General features: G+C 39.6%; 1 protein-coding gene across 1 annotated transcript in view; it reads left to right on the top strand.

Moving 5' to 3' along the window:
- The window catches only part of LOC126473873 (probable serine hydrolase), a 54,312-nt gene that overhangs the window by 20,529 nt on the left and 6,374 nt on the right, over nt 1–27,409 (top strand). The window contains exon 2 of the mRNA XM_050101204.1: nt 10,079–10,228. Coding sequence (XP_049957161.1) covers nt 10,079–10,228 — 150 coding nt within the window. The remainder of the gene's footprint in view (nt 1–10,078; nt 10,229–27,409) is intronic.

A 27,409-nucleotide genomic window follows, 5' to 3' on the forward strand; every position in this document is an offset into this window, starting at 1 on the left:
AGGAGCAATCAAACTGAATGGTTTGCACATAATGGTTTCACCTCACGTGGGCTACCATCAAAGAGTGAAACAGCTTTTGTAGCAATATGTTGACCATCTTGTGGTGGCTTATTGAGGAGGATCTGAGCATGTTAAAATGCATAGTACTGAATATTACTCACCAGCAAATTTTGATTTAACTCATGCAAAAAGATGTGCACTTTCAAACAGGCTACCTGTATTTTGTTTTTATTTCACAGTAAAGCTATGTTTTAGTTTTGTAAGACTTATTCTTTCATTTCTTACTCCTGTTGAATCTAAGCCTGGACATATTTGCAAAGATGCAGGTGGTTCTAAACATTTTTTGAGCAGTTTATTTTATTTTTTCCATTTATTTTGTTCCAGTTTATTACTTATTGTGAACATAACTGATTTGAAAAGTGCAATCTTAATTTTTTCCTTTCCATATTCTTCTCTCTTCGTGGTGCTGTTACTTTTGCGTAGTATCTCCAGTAGACTTTCATCATTGGAATTTAATTTATTTATATGTTTGTCTCTGTGTATGTTTTCATGAATTGATAATTATATACCTCTGTTTCTGGCAGTAATTTTCAGAACAATTTTTTTCTAATAGTATGAAATATGTCCTAAAAATGCTTACATTTCATTCAAATTTGTAATCGTCCATAGAAGACACTCTATATTTCTCACTCGGCTCTTTGAATAAAAAAGTTGACAACCATACCAGATTTAAAAAATTAGGAGTCCTAGGAGATACCATGTAACACCGCCTCTATACTTCATATGCTAAACAAGCTGTGGCATCTGGCAGCAGTTTTTAAAGCTTTCAAATGCCAAGTGCAAAATGCTGCTGGCAAAATTAGTAGCCTTCTATAGAAATACAACAACACTGAGAGACCTATAAAAAATCAGATTATATGATTGGTCGTGGCAGGTATGCAAGGTAGTCGCTGCAGAGACTACCACAACTTTCAGCACTCTTCTTTCAATGTACAGACTGTGCTTTATAATGGCACAATAGCCTCAGTTTGTCAAAGAAGTGTGTCCACAAATTTCGTCAGGTATGTGATAAGCAGCTTAAGCCACTCACTGATGATTAGATCCTGTAGAGCTAATAGTCGTGAGAGTGTTGATAGCTACATTTCATCAACTTTTCCAAACAGTCCCAGACATTTTCTACCTGATTTAGAAGGCCAGTTGAGATGACGTAAAGTGCCTGAATGTGTGTCAAACCAGTAAAGTTTGTGTGCAGTCCTGTGAACTTGGCTGCCGTCATCTTGGGCAACAGGAGTATACAGAAATGTCAACAGTTGCTCACTAATAATATTGAAATAAACATCTTGGTTCATGTTCACACTAATCAGCCAGAGTGGCTTCCAAGTCATGGTAGTATGAAAAATGCCTCCATAACGTCACAGAACCACCTCTGGCCTGAACTACAGCCTCCATGTACTGTGGGTTAAACACCTCATTTGCCTGTCTGTGCACGACACCTTGCATCACTTTAGAAAAAGACAAAATTGTCCCTTGTTGGATCCAGTTACACACCTCTCATCAGCTATCATCCAGTTTTCAGGTTGTTTGGCCAATTGTGTAGCACAGTGAGCAGTTGTCTTTTGTGAAGTACCTAACTCCAGATGTCTGTTGCAAACAGTTTCCTCCACACTGTTCACTCAGAAACTGGTTGATTCGAACCTGTATTCACCGACAACATTAATTCGATTCAGGTTTAAAACCGGTTGCCATTGACAAGGTGTGACACTCGTCTCCTGTCCCTGTCAGCTTTTCTTACACTATGGTACAGGGCTGCAAATGGTGCACCATTCCCTGTAGACACATCAGGCAATCTGTATTGATAAAACAACATATCAGGCAACCTTATTCAAAGTCGAGTCATGTATATGTGCAAACATGATAGCTATGTGCGAAGCATGCAACAACCACCACCACTGTCATACCTTAGCAATAGATCTGGCTGAGAACCTGAGAAGATTCTGACCCTACATAAAATCACGAAGCGGACCTAAGGCTTCTATCCATACACTTGTTGACCAGTTTGGTGTGGCAGTAAAACATAACAAAAGGATAACCGGAGTTCTCAATTTCACATTTAAGGAATCATTCAGTCAGAAAAATCATACAAACTACAGTAAATTGACCATCACACCGACTCCCTTATGGACGACGTAGTAATAAGCATCCCTGGCATGGAGAAACAACTGAAGGAGTTGACAACAAATGTCTCCAGATCTGTATGGAATTCCAGTATGGTTTTACAAAAAGCACTCTTCAGCATTGCCCCCTCACTTAGCTTGCATTTAATGTGAATCTCTCACCCAGCACAAAATCCCAAGCAACTGGAAAAAACTGCAGGTGACTCCTGTATATAAGAAGGGAAAAAACACTGGATCCATAAATTACAGACCAATATCCTGAAAATTAGTTTACTGCTGAATTCTTGAATGTATTCAGAGTTTGACTACAATAAATTTCCTTGAAACCATAAAACAAAAAGCAAATCAGCTTCGTTGCAGAAAGCATCACTCGTGCAAAACTCAGCTTGCCCTTTCCTCTAATGACATACTGTGAACTACGGATGAAGGGCAACAGCCAAGTTCCATATTTCTAGATTTCCAAAAAGCATTTGACACACTGCAGACTGTTAATATAGGTATGAGCATATGGAATAGGTTCCAGATATGATAGTGGCTTGAAGACTTACTTTGGAATCCATATGTCTCTGAGTGTTCATCAGAGACAAGAATATTATCCTGCTTCACACAGTTATGACATTCAAATACCAGGGCATAATGTTGCAAAGCAATGTAGAATGGAACAAGCACTTGAGGACTGTGGTAGGGAAAGTGAATAGTACTGCACGATCTTCGGGATATGGACCAGCTCGGGTTAAAGGAAGACATCGAAGCAGTTCAATGGCAGGCTGCTAGATTTGTCACTTGTTGGCCTGAACAACAGGCAAGTATTTTGGAGATGCTTCATGAGCTCAAATGGGAATCAGTGGAGGGAAGCCAACTTTCTTTTTGAGGAACACTGTTGAGGAAATGTAGAGAACTTGCATTGAAGCTGACTGCAGAATGATTTTACTGCCGCCAACAAACATTTCACGTAAGAGCTGCAAAGCTAAGATTTGAGAAATTAGGGCTCATACGGAGGCATACAGCAATCATTTTCTCCTCATTCTATTTGTGAGGGGAATGGTAAAAAATGAGTGGTGGGGGTACAGGGTACCCTCCACAGCATGTGCCATTTAGTGGCTTGGAGATTACACTGTTCTACAAAAAAAAAAAAACTTTTTCTCTATTTCTGATAAAAAGTATTGTGATCCTAGTTGTATTTTGAGTGCTGAAGTGAAAACTGTTTTCGGTTTTTCTCTGTCAGGGATAGTTTATGAGTAATCACAATTTTATTTCTCTTTTCAGTTTCTGATATAGTGCAGCAAACGTGAGGTGAAATTCAACAAACAAATGCACATCTTTATGATGTTATAAGTTCATCACATTAATGGAGGGTGGGATCTAACTTATAACACAGTAACGTTTGTGTATACACTTTGAAGCATTTATTTGACATGAGAAATTACAGAAAATTGACAAACAATGAGCCACTGCCTTGTAATGCACATCACTTTTTTCTCTTGTATTGTGAATCTTTCTTCTCTCGAATGATATTCTAGCAATAATCTGCTAACATAGAAGGTACCCACTTCCCTTCATAGCACCTTTCTATGGTAGAAATGTCTTTATGGAATCTTTCCCCATGTTCATCCGATACGTCACTACAACTCTCTGTGAAGTAGTCCAGATGAGAGTCCATCATATGTACCTTCAAAGACATATTGCACCCCAAATCCTGATATGCTTTGATCATCTCCTTCACCACTGCTTTGTAGTTAGTAGTTCTTCTTCTTCCGAGGAAGTTTTCTGACACCATCTTGAAACAGTCCCATGCAGGTTTTTCTTTATCAGTTAAACATGCTTCAAAATTTGCACCTTTCTGCAGCTCCCTGATTTGTGGGCCCACGAATACACCTTCCTTTATTTTTGCAGCTGAAAGACAGGGGAATTTGGTAGCTAGATATGCAAACCCACAGCCTGTTGGATCCATGGCCTTCACGAATTGTTTCATCAGGCCAAGTTTGATGTGAAGCGGTGGAAGTAGTATATATTCAGGAGCTACCAGACTTTCACGTTGTACATTCTTTTCGCCAACTTTCCATCTTTGCCTAGGCCATTTCTTTTTCACGTAGTGAGAATTTCGGTCTCGACTATCCCACTCGCAAAGAAAACAGGCATACTTTGTGTAGCCTTGTTGCATTCCCAGTACCATAGCAATTACCTTGAAATCTGCACATATTTTCCATTTGTGTTCATTGTATTTTAATGAATTTAGCATCCTTTGTACGAATTCGTAATTAAAGCTACTGGAACAGAGGGTATTTTATTTCTGTTATGGAGCGAAACACCCTTCAGACTTGTTTTCGATGCATCTATGAAAAGTCTCCACTCCTGTGAAATATAAGTGAAGTTCAGCATTTTCATCAGGCCAGCAACGTCATTGCAAAATGTCAGTGCTTCGTCAGTTGAAAAATAAGAAATAAAGGCATGTTCTCTGTGCCTGAACACACTGATTTTAGTACTTTGGTGCAGCAGATTACACTCTTGTAATCTTGAACCAAGCAGCTGCACCTTTTGTTTACTTAGTCCTAGATCACGTACTAAATCATTTAAATCTGCCTGTGTTAACAAATGTGGCGATGCCTCACTTGTGCAGTGATATAAAGAATCATCAGCTGTGATTTCTTCAGTACTACTTAATTCACTGTCACTCGGAATTTGACCTCGAGTTCTTGAAGGTACTGGAAGGTTGTCGGAATGCTGCACTGGCATTCTCACTGAAGGCAGATCTGGGTAAACAATGTGCCTCTTTGACTTTTTGTTTGTGAAACCCTGAATTTTTGTTAGACACAAATAACAATCAGTAACATGGTCCTTAGGCTCCCTCCACACCATGGGAACAGCAAGCAACGCCACATTCTCTTTACCTTCCTATCACCGAATTAGTTAGCAGCAACATGTAGCACAACAGAAATGTGGTGCCCATGCTTTATCTTGGTCTCCTACCTCTATTCCAAAGTAATGTTAGTATGCTTTCTTTATGACTGAAGAAATGTTCTTCCTATTTCTGGCAAAAGTGAACTTCCCACAGATGTAGCAGAAGTTGTCCGGCTTATATCGACCTCCACGACGACGTGGCATTTCTGCAAATTTAAAAATACCACTTTGGTAATACACCTGTATTAAATTAATAGAAGGGAACTAGAGGAACGCTGATGTGTAAAAAAAAAAGCAGTCATTTTACCTTCAGCACCAGGCTCAATCAGTTTACACACAGGAACTAAAAAATTCAACCGTGCTCGGAAATATGGCAGACAGTTACATGTCAGCCAAAACACCCACTCGTTAAGACTGACAGAAATTGCGACTAACACCACTGTTGTAAACTCAATGCACCTGCCCCTAGGAGGCGTGAAGCTTTACTGCCGACACAGCGACCGGCTGTTGCCGTTCGAGTCAATGAGATGTTTCAGGTGGTCTTAATGACATAGGTGTGGCGGGGGATAACCTAATGATGTCTAATTCTTCCCACCTGCTGTTGCACAAAAAATTATCACGTTCTATCACTACTGGATGCGGCAACATACCCGTATTTCTCTATAACGTCTCTGTGTTTGCCATGAATTGTGAATATACATATATATGCATATTACATAAAAAGTATCCCTGACAACGATATTTTGTTTACATATTTGAATTTCCCATGGTAAAATGGTCTAGAAGCACATACTTTAATATCAGAAATAGAACCCATGTCGAACAGTGTTATATATGTAAATTGTTGTGTCTAGACAAGACAGCCTAGACACAATGAGAGGAAGCCGAAAGGCACGCGCTAAGCTAAAGCAGGATGACGTGAGGTCTGAAACAGGATACGTAATGAATGCTATAAAGAAAAGTACGTAGCTTCTGGAATACTTAACTTTAATCCATCCTTTTGGTACATCTGGAGATTGTGGCGATACAAGTGAGACTCTTTAGATACATGCAATGTTACTAATGGCGCCTTGCTAGGTCGTAGCCATTGACTTAGCTGAAGGCTATTCTAACTATCTGCTCTGCAAATGAGCGAGGCTTCGTCAGTGTAGTCGGTAGCTAAGTCGTCCGTACAACTGTGGCGAGTGCTAGTCCGTATCTCGAGACCTGCCTTGTGGTGGCGCTCGGTCTGCGATTACACAGTGGCAACACGCGGGTCCGACATGTACTAATGGACCGCGGCCGATTTAAAGCTACCACCTAGCAAGTGTGGTGTCTGGCGGTGACACCACATTCCTCCCCCGCAAATCGGCGAACGGTCGTGTTATAAGGCTTCCGCCCGCCGTGGGGAGGACCCCATGTTGACGTATGCAATGAGGTGGGGAGCCTAACAACAGGCGAGGCTGTGCCACCCACACCCGGCCATTTGGTCCGAGGGGATCTAAGAAACGCCTGAAAACCTAGTCCAGGGTGCACGTCAACATGCGGTGTATGCGCCCGTAAAGAGACAGGAGGGGCCGAAGGGTCGACCTCCATTGCGTCGGGGTATCCGACGCGCGAAGACGCCATGTGGTCCGGAGCGGGCAAGAGTTCCATGGCGGAGGACAGCTGGTCACGGGAAGCGATCAGCGGCGCGTGACCCAGGGAGGCGCTTGGCGGCTGCAGCGAGGCGTCCACCACGGCCGGCGCCGGCGGGAGAACAGGTGGAGGTGGCGGCGGCGCGTCGTCATGGGGCAAAATGGAAGGCATCGTCGGTAACACCTGGGGATGAGGCGAGCCAGTAGATGGGTCCCCAGGGTGCTGACCGGACGGCACCGTCGCTGCAAGCAGACGGGGAGTGGCAGAACCCGTGCGACGACAGAGGCGCAGCTGATTGAGATGCCGACGCACCTCACCAGAGGCCCCCAAAACCAAATACATCGCGCGGCCGAGACAGCGAAGAATGCGCCCTGCGAGCCAACACCATGAACCTCGATAGTTGCGATAGAATACAACGTCACCTGGAGCAAAAGCAGAAGTCTGCCGCTGCACAGGAACCTGATGCGGCGGGTGCAGCAAAGACATCAAGGTGCGATGAGGACGACCGTGGAGCAACTCAGCCGGCGAGCGACCATCTCGGGGCTGAGAGCGATACGATGACAAAAAGAGCAACAACGCGTCCTCCCAAGAATGCGACTCTTTCAACTTCAACATCTGTGACTTGAAAGTCCGGACCAATCGTTCAGCGGCACCGTTTGACTGAGGCGAAAACGGCGCGGATGTCAGATGTTGAATACCATTGGCCCGGCAGAATGACTGAAATTCTGCGGACATGAATTGTGGGCCATTGTCGGAAACAATAGTCTGCGGAAGACCTTCAATGCAAAAGATAGCAGACAACGCTTGGATGGTGGCAGATGACATCGTGGAAGACATCCGGACAACAAAAGGAAAATTACTGAAGGCATCTACCACAACCAACCATCTAGCATTCCAGAAGGGACCAGCAAAATCGATGTGCAAGCGTTGCCAATGGGAAGTGGCTTTTGGCCATGCAAAGACTTTCCGCGGCGGTGCGGATTGTTGTTCGGCACACGCCATGCAAGAAGAACACATATTCGTAATCGCAGCATCGATTCCGAACCAAGTACAGTGCCGACGAGCAAGTTGTTTCGTTCGCACTATACCCCAATGTCCTTGGTGAAGAAGCCGTAAGACAGAGGACTGTAACGAACGTGGGACCACGACTCTGGACTGATCATTATCAGAACGCAACAACAAAACACCACGTCGTACAAAAAGTCTCTCCTTTTTGCAACTACATTAACTGTTTCCTTGAAATAGGCATCTAAAGCAGACAAAATTTCTTCGTAGGACCAAGTTGCTACGGCGCGTCGGGGAAATAATTTCACTATCACACGGTACGTTTGCACGCCGACACAAGACAATAAGTGAGGCTGCCGCTCGTTACCTTGAATTCTGTAGGCGGCGAGATGAAATCCAAACTGGCGTGACCACTCTGTCCATGTTTCCTTAGATGGTTCATATTGCCGGAACGTGGGTGCAACAGCATGTTGTGGCTGCGGTAGCGGTGAAGCGGCGGCGGCCGCATCGTTTTGCAGTTCACGTTGACCCTGGACGAGCTGTCCAAGGGCATCCAATAACGCCTGCGTCTGCTGATTCTGCAAGCGATGAAATTCAGACAGTACATCTGGCGAAGCCATGACACAATTAAATTAGAGCAATACGAACACGAAATCCTCTTTTCAGTCTCGTCGCCAAAAAATGTTGTGTCTAGACAAGACAGCCTAGACACAATGAGAGGAAGCCGAAAGGCACGCGCTAAGCTAAAGCAGGATGGCGTGAGGTCTGAAACAGGATACATAATGAATGCTATAAAGAAAAGTACGTAGCTTCTGGAATACTTAACTTTAATCCATCCTTTTGGTACATCTGGAGATTGTGGCGATACAAGTGAGACTCTTTAGATACATGCAATGTTACTAATGGCGCCTTGCTAGGTCGTAGCCATGGACTTAGCTGAAGGTTATTCTAACTATCTGCTCGGCAAAGGAACGAGGCTTCGTCAGTGTAGTCGCTAGCTACGTCGTCCGTACAACTGGGGCGAGTGCTAGTCCGTATCTCGAGACCTGCCTTGTGGTGGCGCTCGGTCTGCGATCACACAGTGGCGACACGCGGGTCCGACATGTACTAACGGACCGCGGCCGATTTAAAGCTACCACCTAGCAAGTGTGGTGTCTGGCGGTGACACCACATAAATGTAGATGTAGATGTAGCTGTAGCTCTAGCTCCTCTCTGCCATTCTTTCATCTTCTTGTCGACTTATCTTACTGTGCTGATTCCATACAACTGAATGTGGTCTACTGTTGATAAATGCCTTGTTGGCTGAAAGCTCATTTTGTGACAGTATTTTTGTTATGCCTATCTGCAACTCAGCATATCTGTTATATGGTGAGTAGCAACTACCCTATTCATAATATTGTTACAGTCCATCCTTGATTTTCCATTTTTTTTTTTTTTATATGTTTGGTTGATTTTTTAATGATGTTGTACTAGTTTAACATGTCACTACATTAAATGGAAATAACAATTATATTCAATAACAATAATAATAATAATAACAACCGCCACTTGTTACATTACACCCCATGTTTCACAAACAAATAAGAGAAATTGTCTGCTTCACAGTTTACACTGCATGTGAAATGTTTAATGCTGCAGTTAGCAGAGGCTTACAGTGCTCATTCTCTTTATATGTTACAGATAAAAGAAATTGTTAAAAATTGATGGAATGAGATTGCACATATCCTCAAATCACTTTGTGTAATTTGAATGATATGCTGAGACCTTATCCTAAATTAGAAACCTTTTTGATTTCCAACTTTTGATTCAAACTGTCACTTATTAGCCTAACTGAATGAGCATTATTTTTTAAGTGATACCACTTTGAAAGCAATAAAAAAATTACTACCATATGACAGTGTAAATAAAGGTATTTGTCTCTCTTAAGCATAATTCCTTAATTTGATGTTGTTCATTTTTCTTTGTCACCCGTCTCAAACACCTGTTGAAGCTCATTTCTTCTATTCAGCTACAAGCATATGCTTACTGCTACATTTTGTTTACATCACCAAATCCTTACCCATGATGAGAATCATTTGCTTGACCTCTTTGACAATAAATTTAAATATTCTCACTGTTGACTGCTCTTCCTTCCACAAACTCAGTATTTTAGTAATAATTAAATTTAAGTAAAAAAGTTGATGGTTGCAACAAAATCATATAAAAATTACTTCCGTATTGATTTTTCCATGCATAAACTATAAACTATAGGGGTGAACCCAGCTATTGATGGAAATACCAAAACCATCATTCCAGATACTGATTATTTCAACTGGTTTGATTGTTAATATTTTCCTTACATAAGTCAGTGATGACAACATGATATTTGTTTGAACTCCTTCCAGGCATGAATGCATTAAGGACCATTGCTGGTGTACAGAGGAAGATTCCACATGTTTTAGCATGTTGTGGGTGCAACAAATTTTTCAGTACAGAAACTGCAAGAAAAGAACCAGAGGAGATAAAAATACCAGTACCGTGGGGGCATATTGCAGGTACGTACACGTTTGCACGTGATCTCTCATGCATTAGTTGTGTTATGTAATTTTGCATTAGTTGTGTTATGTAATTTTCTACACACACACACACACACACACACACACACACACACACAGAGAGAGAGAGAGAGAGAGAGAGAGAGAGAGAGAGAGATATTAATCTCATTTACATTGTGTGATACAAATTACAAGCATGAATACACAACCATGTAATAAGTTTCAAAGCAGAACTGTTGGTACAACTGGCTTGCATATATCAATGTAGCCTTGGTCTTTAATTTATATAGCATTTACTGCTATAGAGCCCCCTTGGGTTAAAATGTGGCAGGTGATGGAGAATGCGAACTGTACTTGTTTGTAGGAAACGAACAGTCAGAAACATGTAGCAGGGGTGAAATGCAATGAAGAAAGGGAAGCATAGTCCCTTTCCCTACACTATCATAAAAATGTGGTATGATTCCAGACAAACATAATCATAGATGGGAAATACTCCTTGACATGTCCAAGAATTTGTGTGAGTATGGATTAATTGGAGTCAAGACTCAAGGAGGTGGTTTTGAATTTTGAGGAGAATTACTCACAACAGTGGCCAGTATATTGCTCACATCAAACATGGTTTTAAACTCAATCTCTAACATATACAAATAGACTATAGGAAGTACAACCATCTTAACTGTTGTTGTCTACATCATTCACCAGTATTTGTGTTGATTTTCAGTTCGGTTAATAAATTACAGCTTTTTGTCAAGTTGGGGTGGTGTGTGTTTCCACAATGGTAAATTAAGGATTAAAATAAATTTATTGTAATAATTGATTAACTAAGCCTAGTATCTGACTATGTAATGAAACCTGAAACTGATAGCAGTGAGATTTTTTGGAGAAAATTTGAGTGTGCGAGTATATCAAATGAATAGGCAAATGGATAATGGAAATGGTGTATTTGCCACAGTAGACAAGAAATTCAGACCCACCGAGATAGAAACTGAAGCTGCACTTGAGATTGTCTGAGCAAGACTCATTGTCAAGGGTGGGCATAAATGGTAATTGGATCCTTCTATTGCCCACTAGATGTGTATCCTGGTGTAACCAGAACTTCAGAGAAAACTTCAGCTCACTTATACACAAGTCCCCAATCATAATGCAATCAGTGTTGGAGACTTTAATCATGCAACAATTAATTCTACATCTACATCATACTCCACAAGCTACCTAATGATGTGTGGTGGAGGGTTCTTTCGGTACCACTATCTGATCCCTCCAATCCTGTTCCACTCATGAATAGTGTGTGGGAAGAATGATTGTCATTAGGCCTCTGTATTGGCTCTAATTTATCGAATTTTCTCCTCACGGTTGATATGTGAGATTTATGTGGGGGAAAGTAATATGTTGTCTGAGTCCTCCTGAAAAATGCTGTCTCGAGTTTCCAATAGTAAATCCCTCCATGATGCACAATGTCTCTCTTGTAACATCTGCCAGTAGAGTAACAAGTGCCTTATGAGCCACTTCTTTTGTGGATGAGTTACATTTCTGTAAGATTCTTCCAATGAGTCTTGAGTCTTGTGTCTGCTTTTCCCACTATCTGTTTTATATGGGCATTCCACTTAAGGTCACTCTGGATAGTTACGCCTAGATATCTTATGCAGACACTGTCTCCAGCTGTTTGTCATCAATAGTGTAGCTGTACAGTAGTGGATTTCTTTTCCTATGTATGTCCAGTATGTTACATTTATTTATGTTCAGGGTCAACTGCCAGTGTCTGCACTATTCATCAATTCCCTGCAGGTCATTCTGCAAATTCTTACTATCTTCTGGTGTTGCTACTTTGGTATAAACAACTGCATCATCTGTGAATAGCCTTAAAGAGCAACCAAAGCTTTCTACTAGATCATTTATATATACAGGGTGATTCAAAAAGAATACCACAACTTTAGGAATTTAAAACTCTGCAATGACAAAAGGCAGAGCTAAGCACTATCTGTCGGCGAATTAAGGGAGCTATAAAGTTTCATTTAGTTGTACATTTGTTCGCTTGAGGCGCTGTTGACTAGGCGTCAGCATCAGTTGATGCTAAGATGGCGACCGCTCAACAGAAAGCTTTTTGTGTTATTGAGTACGGCAGAAGTGAATCGACGACAGTTGTTCAGCGTGCATTTCGAACGAAGTATGGTGTTAAACCTCCTGATAGGTGGTGTATTAAACGTTGGTATAAACAGTTTACAGAGAATGGGTGTTTGTGCAAAGGGAAAAGTTCTGGACGGCCGAGAACGAGTGATGAAAATGTAGCACGCATCCAGCAAGCATTTGTTCGCAGCCCAGGAAAATCGACTCGCAGAGAGCTGCAAATTCCACAATCAACTGTATGGAGAGTCCTACGAAAAAGGTTAGTTATGAAACCTGAACGTCAACTACCCGAGGCGATGGATCGGCCGCCAGGCAGCCCGTGACAGAGCACTTCATCACTGGCCTCCAAGAAGCCCTGATCTTACCCCCTGCGATTTTTTCTTATGGGGGTATGTTAAGGATATGGTGTTTCGGCCACCTCTTCCAGCCACCATTGATGATTTGAAACGAGAAATAACAGCAGCTATCCAAACTGTTACGCCTGATATGCTACAGAAAGTGTGGATCGAGTTGGAGTATCGGGTTGATATTGCTCGAGTGTCTGGAGGGGGCCATAGGAACATCTCTGAACTTGTTTTTGAGTGAAAAAAAACCTTTTTAAATACTCTTTGTAATGATGTATAACAGAATGTTATATTATGTTTCTTTCATTAAATACACATTTTTAAAGTTGTGGTATTCTTTTTGAATCACTCTGTATATTGAACAGCAACAGGAACGCTTCCCTGGGGTACTCCAGATATTACCTTTATATCTGTTGATTTAGTTCCATTAAGAGCGATGTGTTGAGTTCTGTCTGCAAGAAAGTCTTTAATCCAATTACAGGTCTGCTCCAATACTCTGTAAGCTCGTATTTTTTTCATTAAACGGCAATGCGGGACGGTGTCCAATGCCTTACTGAAATCAAGGAACACAGCATCCACTACGCTGTGGATCTTATGGAGGAACAGAGCGAGCCGAGTTTCGCAGGATCTCTGTTTGCAGAATCCATGCTGATTTTTATAGAGGAGCTGTTCATCTTCCCAGAAAGTCATAATTCTTGAGCATAAAACATGGTCCATAATTCTGCAACAGATTGATGTCACCATAGGTCTATAATTGTGTGGATCTGTCTTATAGTCTTTTCTTAAAAACGGGAATGACCTGTGCTTTTTTCCAGTCGTTAGGTACCTTTCATTGCTCAAGCGATCTACGATAAATTACTACTAGAATGGGAGCAAGTTCTTTCACATAATCTTTATAGAATCTTATAGGTGCTCATCTCATCCTGAAGCCTTTCCACTACTAAGCAATTGTAGCTGCTTTTCAATTCCGTGATTGGTTATCTCAATATCTGCCATTTTGACATTCGCATGACGATTGAAAGGAGGGACAGCGTTACGACCTTCCGCAGTGAAAGAACTTTGGAAGATGGAATTCAGTATTTCGGCCTTCTCTCTGTTTTCTTCTGTTTCAGTGCTGGTGTGGTCGCTGAGAGAATGAATAGATGATTTTGACACACTTACTGATTTTACATATGACCAAAATTTCTTAGTGTTTTTACTCAGGTCAGTTGACAACGTCTTACTTTCAAAATCATTGAACGCTTCTGTCATTGCTCTCCTTACACTCATTTTCGTTTCGTCCAGCTTTTGTTTGTCAGTGGGGTTTTTACTTCTCCTGAACCTGAGATGAAGTGCTCTTTGTTTACGAAGCACTTTTCTAACACGGCTATTAAACCATCGTGGATCTTTCCCATCCCTTAAAACCTTATCGAAACATACTTGTCTAGGGCATATTGAACGATGCCTTTGAATTTTTTCCATTTGTTCTCCACATCTTCATCCTCATCACTGAATATTTGATGCTGACTGCTGAGATATTCTGAAATTTGTATCCTGTCACCCTTGCTGAGCAAATATATCTTCCTATCTTTCTTAACATTCCTTCTAGGATCGGTCGTCATAGATGCTGTCACAGCCTTATGTTCACTGATACCTTCCTCTATGTTAAATGATTCAAAAGTTCAGATTTGTTTGTTGCCAGGAGGTCAAAGATGTTATCCTCACAAGTTGGTCCTCTAACTAACTGCTCAAGATAATTTTTGGACAAGACATCCTGAACAATGCCACAAAGTTCCCTGTCTCTGGCACCAGTTTTTGTGGTATAATGCTCCCAATCTATACCCGGCAAGATGAAGTCATCCCCTATTACAATGGCGTGATCAGGAAAATTACTAATGCCTGAAGTGCTGCCATCACTGGTGACTAACCTATCCTTACAATAAACATTCCAGTTGGAACTTAGGATTTCATTGTCTTTGATGTCTGGCTTCAACCAGCTTTCAGTTACCAATACTATCTGTGCATTATAACCTTCAATAAGCGATACTAATTCTGGGACCTTTCCTTGGATGCTCTTGCAGTTTAATAAACTCATATTAAACTTTTCTCTCTCTTATCTGCAAGGACCAAGATTCTCTTAGGTCGCTGTGGCTGGTCTAACAGGCAAATTGTGTTTGCTCCCAAGGGAGGGGACCTCTATTGTAAAAATGCCCCATGTGCATGTCACATGTACTCCGCTACCCTAGTAGCCACTTCCTGCATGTAGTGCACGCCTGACCTATTAAGGGGAACCCTACAATTCTGCACCCAATAGTGGAGGTCGAGAAATTTGCATCCGATAGTGTTGCAGAGCTGCCTGAGCCTCTGGTTTAGACCTTCCACTCTGCTCCAAACCAGAGGACCGCGATTAACCCTGCGTATGATGCTACAAAATAGTCAGCTTAACCTACACTCTGAGTGTGTTGCTAGTTGCATTCACCAAATCAGCCAGCCACCGAAAGGAGCTGAGGATGGCCTCAGAACCCAAGTGGCAGGCGTCATTAGTGCCGACATGTGCCACTACACGCAGCCGGTTGCACCCAGTTTGCTCATTAACCACCGGCAGGGCCTCCTCCACATCACGGATGAGACCTCCTGGCAAACAAACCAAATGCACACTGGAATTCTTCTTCACCTTGCCTGCTATCTCCCTAAGGGGCTCCATAACTTGCCTAACATTGGAGCTTCCGATGACTAGCATACCCACCCTATGTACTTGTCTGGTCTGGGCAGGAAAATCGATCACTAGCCCAAAAGGAGAAGCATCCCGTGCTGGCTCAAAGTTATCAACACTGGGAAGCACTTCATATCTGTTGCAAAGACATAGGGATCCATCCGTATGGCCTGCTCCCTCTTTCGCCTTCCGCCTAGTGACATGCGGACTGACCACTGTCTGCCACCCACTCTGGAGAGAGGATGCACTGGTCAGATATTGCATATCGGAAGCCACAGTGATGTCCAAGCCACCAGGGGATCCCAGTGACACCAAAGGTGTCACAGGTCTCGCCCATGGCTCCCCGACGTCACTGCAACTTTGAGTATTAGCTAGAAGCATGTGGACGGTAGCCAACGCAGCTTTCAGCTGTTTATGGACAGCAGGCAACTCTCCTTGTGTCCACTCACATAAGCAGAATCCCTAGCCATATAATACTGTGTATAAAATAGATATAAAGTCTCAAAAGGTGTTACTGAGTTTGAAAATATACCAAAGGAGAATAAAGAAACACTAAAAGTTTGTGTGCAGCTTTCTCACTGAACTCAGAGCGCAAGCTATTAAACAGAAATAAATTTCTCTACACGCGGAAAATTTACACTAGGAAGTTGCCCTATATGATGACATTCACAAGACTCGCGCAAAAACGAACACTACAGTTAGTTTTCTAATCACGGTAAAATACACATGTACAGTTCACTTTTTTGCAGAAGCACATGAACAAAAAACAATGACTAAATTAATTTACAGTTTATCACACAAGTGCTGCTGCTGCTCTGATGCGGGTCCTCTTGACTCGGTGGGTGCCACTATACTGAGTAGTTCCTTTAGAATGGAAAACCCAGGAGAATTGTCCAAATTTAATCCTGACACCACTGAAAATATGAATGAAATAAGTATTAGTGTCAATGACGTTGAGAAACAGCTGAAATCGTTAAAATTGAACAAAGCTGTGGGGCCCAATGAAATCCTTGTCAGATTCTGTACTGAATTTCCCGCTGAGTCAGACCCCTCTTCTGAATATAATCTATCACAGATCCCTCGAACAACAAACCATGCCCAATTCTTGGAAAAAAGCACAGGTCACACCCATCTACAAGAAGGAAAGCAGAAGTGATCCACAGAACTACCGTCCAATAGCTTTGACAAAGATTTGTTGTAGAATCTTGGAACATATTCTGAGGTCAAACATAATGAGGTATCTTGAACAGAATGACCTCCTCAATGCCAACCAGCATGGATTCTGAAAACATCTATCATGTGAAACCCAAGTTGCACTTTTCTTGCATGACATACTGAAAGCTTTCAATCAAAGCAGTCAGGTAGATGCAGTATTTCTATATTTCTGAAAAGTGTTTCACCCAGTACCACATCTATGCTTACTCCAAAAGTAGGATCATATGGGATATCAAGTGAAATTTGTGACTGGATTGAAGACTTTTTGGTAGGGAGGATACAGCGTGTTATCTTAGATGGAGAGTCATCAGATTGAGAAGTAACTAAACGTGTGCCCCAGGGAAGTATGTTGGGGCCATTGGTGTCCATGTTGTATACTAATGACCTTGTAGACAATATTAATGGTAAAATCAGGCTTTTTGTAAATTATGTACTTATCTATGATGAAGTACTATCTCAAAGAAGCTGCATAAATATTCAGTCAGATCTTGATAAGATGTTAAAGTGGCGCAGTGATTGGCAACTTGCTTTAAATGTTCAGAAGTGTAAAATTGTGCACTTCACAAAATGAAGAAACATAGTATCCTATGACTATAATATCATTAAGTCACTGTTGCAATCAGCCAGCTCATACAAATACCTGGGTACAACACTTTGTAAGGATGTGAAATGGAATGGTCTTATAGGCTCAGTCACGTGTAAAACAGGTGGTGTACATTAGTTTATTGATAGAATACTGAGGAAGTGCAATCAGTGTACGAAGGGGTTGCTTACAAATTACCTGTGCGTTCGGTTCTAGGATATTGCTCATGCGTATGAGACTCGTACCAAGTAAGACTAACAGAGGATATTGAATGTATACAGAGAAGGATAGTATGAATGGTCACAGGTTTGTTTGATCTATGGGAGAGTGTCACAGATATACTGAAGAAACTGGACTGGAAGATTCTTCAAGACAGATGTAAACTATCTCGAGAAAGTCTATTAACAAAGTTCCAAGAACCAGCTTTAAATGATGACTCTAGGAATACACTACAACCCATTATGTATTGCTCACGAAGGGGTCATGAGGATAAGATTAAAATAATTACTGCATGCACAGAGGTGTTCAGTCATTCTTTCTGTGCTTCATATGTGAATGGAAAGAGAAGAAAACCTAATAACTGATATCATGGAACATACCCTCTGCCAGGCACTTCACAGTGGTTTGCAGAGTATAGATGTAGATGTAGAAATAATGCAACAGCTTTATGACACACCGACAATAAGTGATATCTCACAAGTTAACTTAGGAACATGTACTGATGTGTAGCTAGTCTCACATATCACCATCAGTAGCAGTTGTAGGAAATAACAGTGTGAGCTGCAAAGGACAGGGGAGGGGAGAAATTACGAATGTATAGTAGTAGTCTGTATGGAGCATAGAGTATGTATGGTAAGCACTGCACAATAACATGTGTTGTGTAATTTAACACAGTGTTCAGTGAAATGATGATATGATATTTATGCTTATGTTTTAGCCACGCCAACAATGTTTTAAAAGGGAATTTACCTGCAGCCCCCCACCCCCTAACCCTGCCCTCAGTTGCTGCATCACTTTTGTTGACAATGAACAACACTCACATTGCTTTACAGTAAGGACTAGTCACACAGTTTATCACAAAGAGTTAAAGTTCATTTCTGTAAATCATTTCAAACGAGTACATTTATACTGATAGTATGTTAAATTCATCCCTTCCTTTTTTTCTACAAAGGCATGTACATAATCCCTCCTGGACCTTGTATCTCTATTTTGTGTTGTTATCTCAAGATAATTTTTGTCTCCAAGTAAAAAATAATTCCATATGACTGATGTACTATAAAACTGTGGACTATTGATTATGAAGTAGTAGCTTAAATGATGATTTTGTAGCCAGCTAGTATTCACTCAACTGCTCACAGATATTAATAGTTGATTTTAGTTTTGTGTGAAATACTTTGCCCCTAATGTACTGGCTGTTGATCAACTGCTGTGAATCTTATTGCTTGTCTGTGAAATTGTCATACATCTCGTACACTTCCTTACAAGTTATCTCATCAGCAGTGAACATTTACAGACTTCCGCTGGTAATAATGGAAAAGATTGTCATGTAACTGATATTGTTGTCTAGAAGCATTTGACATGAAAATATGTTTTAGGGATGATTGTGAGTGAAGTAAGGAAAACTACTTCTAGTTCCAGACTTAAATACTGTTGTCTCTTTGCTTGTGATTATTTCTTAAAGAACATATCCCTCTTCGCAGTAACAGGTCTCCATATAAATTTTCTGTGCTTCAGTCTGTAATTTTTGAAAATGTAGTAGATGTTCTACACTGGATTCTTCATGCTAGAGATAATGTTACATTAGTACACGCAGTTGTAAACAAGTCCTCTTATTCCTGATGCTAGTGAGCAAAATAAATTCCTTGACTCTATCTGAATGTGTGTACTCCCTATCAAGGTTTAAATGGCAGTTTTGCTGTCTCTTTGGTAGAGAAATCAGTCTCCTATTGAACTTTTTTTTTTTTTTTTTTTTTACTTGTGCCCGAAGTCCTGCAATATTTTAGAAGTTGCAACAGTTTTTGGCCAAACAGTTGTTCAGTGCATTTATTTGGAATTGCGATTTTGTCCTGTTATGTCATTCTCCCTCCCCCCATGAACCATGGACCTTGCTACCCATAAAATGTTGTATTCTGTGTCAAGAATCAACTAAAGACCCACATGAAACTGACGAGCTACTAATGGAAAGCTGTTGTCTACAGGCTCATGCTCAGGGAAGCAGTGAGTGAGATGGTGCAACACTAATGAGAAGGATGGTTCAGATCCTCATCTAGCTATCAACGTTTAGGTTATCTTAACTGGTTTTAGTAAATTCCAGGATATTTCCTTTGGAAAAGATCGAACATGACCCCTCCTCTTCCTCAGAATGGCACTTGTTGTTTGCCCGCTATGTACCTATGAGATGTTTCTCCCTTCATTCTAACTTGAGAAAACATTCCAAATACAGTAAAACTTCATAGAATACTGCAGTCAAGTAATTAAAAAATTTCCAGTTCTGATAAAAAAAATAGTTGCTGAACTGAAATCACTCTCCGTTTGTTAACATTATACCTATTTTAAACTTAAGATATTTATTGATAGTCTCCATAGTACAAGGAGAAATAAAATTAACAAAATGAAATGTTTACATTAATTGTTACCTTCACTTCCATTTTTGCATGCTGTCTAAGCTGTCTGTATGCGGTACCACTATTTTTCATCACCATCACCACTGGTATCATTATCTGGGATGATAGTTTCACCTAAGCCGGTGTAAGAAGAGACAAAGTATTTCTGTGTAAAAGCAGCAATGAAATTTATAATCTAGGTTGTCAAAAATATTTGGTTGTTTCTTCCGAATTTGTTGCAGTTTCTGTGGTTGTGGTTCCGATGGACCCTGAGAATACAGCTGCTTTTTTTCTGACTACATAGCATGTTTCATGTCTCTATTAATGTGAGGATGTGACAATATTCCTTTGTCTCTTGCTTTGAAACCTGTCATCTGTTCACTGCTCTCTCACTGGCTGCATAGAACCTGCAGCTGACACACCCTCTTTTGTTTCCATCATACTTCACAGCTGCATTGCTGCATGAAACACATATGTACAGCAATGGCTGCTATCTAGACTTCTCTCATCTCCTGCAGAAATGTATACAATAGTTAAGTATTTGTCCAATTTTAAAGTCAATTCTGTTAAAGCTACAAATAGATTCAGACAAACTGTAGTTTAAAGACAAAAAATAAATCTGCACATGACTTGAATTACACAAGTTTAATCTGTAAACGTAATATGACCCCTATATACACCTATTACAGACTGTAAAAATGTTCACCTCAGCAGCAGTAGTTTAATCTGCAAATATGACACCCCTGTATTTTTCAAATGAGGAATTCATATATGTAGTTTAGGAAAAAAATAGCTACTGTGGGGTTGGTGGGAGGAACCAACACTGTTCTTCCTTATATACTACTCAGCTGCTTTTATTATCTGTTACTTCAAACAAAGCATTTCATATTTATGCAGACAACTACCAGCTGTCTCTATACTGTCAAAATCAGGATATATTTGACTCAAGTGTTACAGTTATGCAGAATTTAGATTTGTGAGTCTGAGTATTTGGGTTTACTCTGTGTTTAATTATGTGGGACACCCTATTAATGACTTCTGCACCATAATATAAAACACCATTCTGATTCCTAGAGAAGGATGCATAGTCTGTATGGAAGTGCAGAATAATCTGACTGGGGGCTGAGTGTGCTGTATTTGGTCATATGTGTAGTTTCAAAGAGCAATATGCTCATGCTACGATGTATGTCTGCTCTTGTTACTTCTTCTGTTAAATATACTTCTGATGTGCCAGGACATTACTTAAATACATAATTTTTCTTTGCACACATAATAGCTATCCTCTTGAGTAAAGCTATAATATCAAGCAAATAGACTAGTAACTCGTAATGTGATATGGTAATTATAGGTTTTTCTCTTAATTCTATAAAATTGTGCTGTATCATTTACCTGAAATGTCAGCATTGTCCTCAGAAACTTCAAATATGTGAATCTTCCCTGAGGAGAAAAAATTTCATGTTCTGGTTATACATACCAGTATGGCTAACAAAATCTATAATCGTATATATCTTGTCACTTTTATTAGAAATCTAGTAAATTTGCTGGCCTTAGATAGTAGGATACATTCTTGTCTTCTTGTGCTCTACTAATAGCACATTGTTGTCAACTCCAGTGCACAAAGATAAGAACTCAGGGAATGGAAGACATTTATAACTGAAATTCTTAAAACAGGTTGACTAAAAATTTCATAGGTGGTTGTTACTGATGGCCACAACTATTTGGTTTTGTTCTAAAACTGTGCTTGTTCTCTTGTGTTCTGATACAGGCATGTTAATGGTGGCATATGAAGTTGTGTGTTTCATTCTGAAAAAGTGTTGAGCGGTTATTAAGCTGTTGACTCATTATTCAGTAAAAACTCTTTTCAGCCATCATATCTGAATGCCTATCTATTTGTACATATTCAGCAGGAAGAAAGAAATAAATAGTACTATGCAAAACTGTTTTAAAGATTTTTCAAGCATGATATATTTTGCATCGAACTACTTCAAACTTCACTCTTTGTTGTTATCGAATTCACTCAGAATTATCAAAGAACTGGATCTATAGTCCAGAGCTAAGCACCATAGTGGCAGATTTTATTAATGCAGCAGGCTAGTAGGACCTGTAAGTATCCATGCGAACAGTTCCGAGACGGACTTTGTACAATGACATTAGTACAACTGGGAAGCTTTATTTCAGACTACTAAAAGAAGTTAAAGGACAACTTATGTCCATCAGTTTATTTTCAAAAAAAAAACTATTTTAAACGTTAAGACTGATTAGAAATAAGAATCAACCATTTAAGCATCAAAGCCCCTGGAAACCGGATATATAATGTTACAGTTGAGAAAGCCAAGTGTTGTCTTTAATGAACTCCATCACTTCATAAATGTGTGTTTTTAGCAGGAGACATTTAGAAACTTATTTTATCATCCTCTTTCAGGTAGTGATTACTTAATCGAGGTTGAGGTCAGGCAATTTGTGCAGCACATAGTAATGAAACAAATTAAGGGAACTATAAATAATTAAAACAATAAAAGAAGAAAAATGCAGTACACATTCCAGATTAATTGACTTGTACGCAGGTATCTGGCATGGCATTCTGTTGGATATTTCTCTGTTGTGTAAAATTTCGAACTACAGCAGAATAATTCAGTGACATGTGGTGTCAATGTTGCACTCCCTCCAAAAGTCACTGTTCCATACTATAAGTTTCACACATTGGCTAGAAGGTAGTAGTAATGTTCCTCTGTTGTCCATAACAGACATTTTCTTTAGAAGTTTGATTAGAAACTGATTTTACAGACTCATCAGTTTTTAACAATTTATCATTAGCAGCAAAAGTTGATCTCACTGAAGAATGTCAGCCATGTCTTCTTACTACTAAATCATAATTGTAACAAAAAAAAAAAAAAAAAAAAAAAAGTGTGAACATACTGGCTATTAGTACTCAATATTGTGGCACAAGAATCAGTCATTTCTGTCAGTAATAATTTCTGTGCACAATGTTGCTGAGACATAGGAAAGACTATTATCTTTTAACAATATTGCTTATGATCATACAATGTAGGCTTTCACGGCTGGTATTGTCTTCACTTAAAACTTCTGGGCTGATAGACCGTGATCGATGTATAAAACTGTCCCCTGACATTTCGTCTCCAACTGCGGGAGACAAAACGTCAGGGGAGAGTTTTATACATCGACCACGGCCTATCAACCCGGAATTTTTACATGAAGAATATTACTTATACAAATAACAGCAGATTATGTTTTCAATTTGCGGTCAAGGTAAAACTAAAACACAAAAATTTGTGAATTACAATATTTTACAGATAACTTTAGCATTTCTTTCTTGACAGGTAAGTGGTGGGGACGGACGGATATCCAGCCAGTAATTGCTTTACATGGATATGAGGATAATGCTGGGACTTTTGATCCTTTAGTTCCTCATTTAAATGTGGATGGACTTTTGGCTATTGACTTTCCTGGACATGGACATTCATCTCATTTTCCAGTTGGAAAATTTTATCAGTTTGTAGATGCTGTGTTAGTACTACGTTTGATTACAAGGCATTTCAAATGGAAAAAGGTATCACTCATTGGACACTCTTTTGGCAGTGCGATAAGTTTTGCATATGCTGCAACTTACCCTGAAGAAGTAGACAAATATGTTAGTCTTGAATGTGCCAGGACAATGATGGCTGTGACACCAGATGTTGATGTTAAATCTTATCAGTTTGCTGACTGGATCATATCTGTCGAAGACAAAATGGAAAAAAATAAGCCCCCAAGTTACACTTATGAGGAAATACTGAAACGTCTTTATGAAGGTAGTGAAAAATCACCAACAATAGACTCGTGTAAAATATTGCTTCGGAGGGGAGCAGTTCGTGTGCCTCATTGTGATGAAGACAGGTATTACTTCTCACGGGACCCACGGCTGAGGATCCATGTCTGGGGCCGTCTCTCATTTGATGCTATTGTTAGCTTAGCTCAGAATGTGAAATGCTCCAACCTTAGCATAAGAGGTAATCAAGGTTCTATTGTTGGTATACATGAGGAAGTGTACATGAAGACTGTAGAGATGATGAAGAAGAATGGCAGCAGAGTGGATCATTATAATGTGGATGGCACTCATCATCTTCATCTAAATAATCCAGAGAGGATATCACATCTCATCAACAAGTTCCTGTTATCATGACCATAGTCATGTTTACTACACTAAGATTAATTGTATAAACTAAAGGGAAAAAAAAAGAAAAGAAAAGAGGCGTGGCAGATGGTTGTAAATTAAACTGGAATGGTAGTGTTTGTTATTAACAGATTATTTAATCTGGTCTTCTGCAGGGAAAAACTCACTAGTTATACATAGTATGTATGTATAAGTTTTAATGAAATGTTATTGAGTACTTGCTGGATGCCCACAGAGACTTCTGTATAGCCTTATATTTTTAGCCTCTTGTTTAACTGTGGTGTTCTGTAGATCTGATTTATGTTTGGTCCATATGAAATGTTTCAGATCAATGCTTAAAAAATAATCTTCCTATGCTCTAGCCCTCAAGAACATTATTTTTCCCTATGTAGTATGTAGTAGCAGAATGCAACACACAAACTTGTTTCATGAGGACTCATTGTCTTCTCCCATTGATGTATGTAAAAATGTTTTGCGGAAGTAGACCACAAATTTAGGCATTAATAGGATTTTTATGTGTTTTCTCTGTCACTGAAATGATATTAATGGTTCAAGAAAAACTACAAGGAAGATAGCATCAGTTATCATGTCTGTGACAAAATTGATTAATTCTAGCTTTGCAGTTGATGTTTTCAGAACAAAGTATTTTTGTTTTCGATCCAATATATATAGTTATGTAGAATCAAGAGTTGCATAAACATGATCATGAAGTTGAAGCTGATTGACATAGGTGAATCTGAATCAAATGTGGTACATTATTTACCAACTAAAGCAAACTCTCAAACTATTGTGAGCTGTTTTGACATTGTACGCACTGAATCTTGATGTTACATTAGTACACACAATTGTAATAAAGTCCTTTTTTCCCTTCTAAAGCTAGTGAGCAGAATAAATTCCTTCTTCCACCTGAGTAAGTGTAGTGTACTTTGTACTATGGTTTAAATGACAAATTTGCTGTCTCTTTGGTAGCAAAATTAGTCTCCTATTAAACATCTTTAAAAGGATTTTCACATAATGGCATGTATCAGATCAAAGAATGAATAATGGTGCCTCCAGCGTATTTACCATGTGACGGAATACATGCAGGCCTGATCTATGCGTTGTACCCAATGGTCTGTGCTACAAAGACCTGCAAGGTTATTCGGTGTTATGCTTTTAACATATGATGTGAGCACATACTTGCTTTGATTTATTTTACTATGTATGATGAGGGCAGTGTATTTTTTGGCCATTTCTCTAATCATGGTACCCAAAACCCACCTACCAACACTATACTGGTCAATCCGAAGATACCTTATATTAGGCAGAACACACATCTTGGTTAAATAATGTAAGTAAATCAAATCTGCAACCAATACTTCGGTTTTCACCACTTTTTGCATCCATAGTCGTGCAACATTTTAGAAAGAACATTATTTCTGATCTAGAATATTATCCAAAGTGTTTATTCAGTCATGATTTTGGCCTATTATACCATTCTCAAGTGACAGCAATAACAACATAATTATGTATACTATTGTTGAATACTTGTCCAAGTTTGAAGTCATGTCAATTTGGAGTTCAAATGGAATCAGCCAAAATGCGGTTTAACTGAGACCAAGGTACACGTTACTCATTCCCACAGTTGGAAATACAAAATTTGCTGTCTGCACTTCACTCCCCTCCCCACATTCATTCATATTCTCATCCAAGCTGGCGTCACTGCTTCCGCTCCAACCTTTCTGAATTCTTCAACGTAAGATTAGATTAGATAAAATTCTGTTTTCATTCCATAGACCCAAAAAATGAGATGATTTTTGTGGGTGTGGAACATGTCAGAAAGGACAACATGAAAAACATAAAATGTTTGAATATGATACTTATCACCCTGGTCATTTGTCAGGAGATTGTCAAAATAGTACATTACAGTAAACTGGAACAGTTAATATTTACAGAATTAATACACTGTCAGAATGAAACTAGTTATGCACTTTTAATAAGTTTATTACATAAATCTGCACATGATCTCAATTGTCAAAGCTTCATCTGTAAATGTAAGATGACCCCTATATTAAATCATCAAACAGTGTAAAAATGTTGACCTATGAATGTAAAATTATTCTATATTTTTCAAATGATGAATCTGGGATAAAAACTGGTATAATAGAGTAAATACGGTAATTGTAGATTACTTTTTCTTCAGTAGAAAGACAGCTACTTTGGAAAAAAATGTCACTGATCCTCCTCCTTACTTCTCAGCTGCTGTTATTATTTAATACTCCAAACGACCCATTTTATCTTTATACAAACCACTATTAGTTCTCTATATGCTGCTAAAATTGGGATATATTTTATTCAAGTATTAGGGAAGCAGAATGTACATGCCTGAATTCATGTATTTGTGTATATTATAGAATGATTGGTTAATCAGATGCTCTTTTACTTTATTTATTTGAGGATTTCCAATTTCTTGCCTGGTGTCCGCTGACAACCTGTTATTGACTTTAGTACAATAATATAAAACCCTGTTCTGTACCCTAGAGAACGATACATAGTTCATATGGATGTACAGAATAACCTGACTGGAGACTGAGTGTGCTGTATTGGTCTTTCATGCATATTAGTTAACAAAATGCATATGATACATACCATATCTGCCCTTCATTTGAAGAATATTTAACAGAAAAGGTAATGATCAGTCATCCAACTGGTACTGAGTTACAATGACAATTGCCAGGCCATTATTTAAACAAATAATTTTTCCTCATACTCATAATGTCTATCCACCTTAAGTTGTAATATTAAGCAGGTAGATTAGTAACTCGTAATATGATTTGGTCATTATAGAATTTTTCTGATCTATAAAATAATGCTGTATCATTGATCTAAAACTTCAGCATTGTACTCACAAGGGAACCTCCCAATCGCACCCCCCTCAGATTTAGTTATCAGTTGGCACAGTGGATAGGCCTTGAAAAACTGAACACAGATCAATCGAGAAAACAGGAAGAAGTTGTGTGGAACTGTGAAAAAAAATAAGCAGAATATACAAACTGAGTAGTCCATGCACACGATAGGCAACATCAAGGATACTGTGAACTCAGCGGCGCCGTGGTCCCGTAGTTAGCGTGAGCAGCTGCGGAACAAGAAATCCTTGGTTCAAGTCTTCCCTCGAGTGAAAAGTTTAATTTTTTATTTTGAGACAATTATTATCTGTCCGTCCGTCCATCCGATGCGAGGTAACTGCGTAGTATGGGGACGCTACACCTAAACAAACATCGAAACACACATATTTCTGTCATGTCACGCACATGTCGTCACCAGTGTCGTATAGAATATATCAGACATGTTTTCCTGTGGAGGAATCGGTTGACCTATGACCTTGCGATCAAATGTTTTCGGTTCCCATTGGAGAGGCACGTCCTTTCGTCTACTAATCGCACGGTTTTGCTGTGTGGTCGCAAAACACA

Source organism: Schistocerca serialis, chromosome 4 (assembly GCF_023864345.2).
Source record: "Schistocerca serialis cubense isolate TAMUIC-IGC-003099 chromosome 4, iqSchSeri2.2, whole genome shotgun sequence".
Classification (NCBI taxonomy): Eukaryota; Metazoa; Arthropoda; class Insecta; order Orthoptera; family Acrididae; genus Schistocerca; species Schistocerca serialis.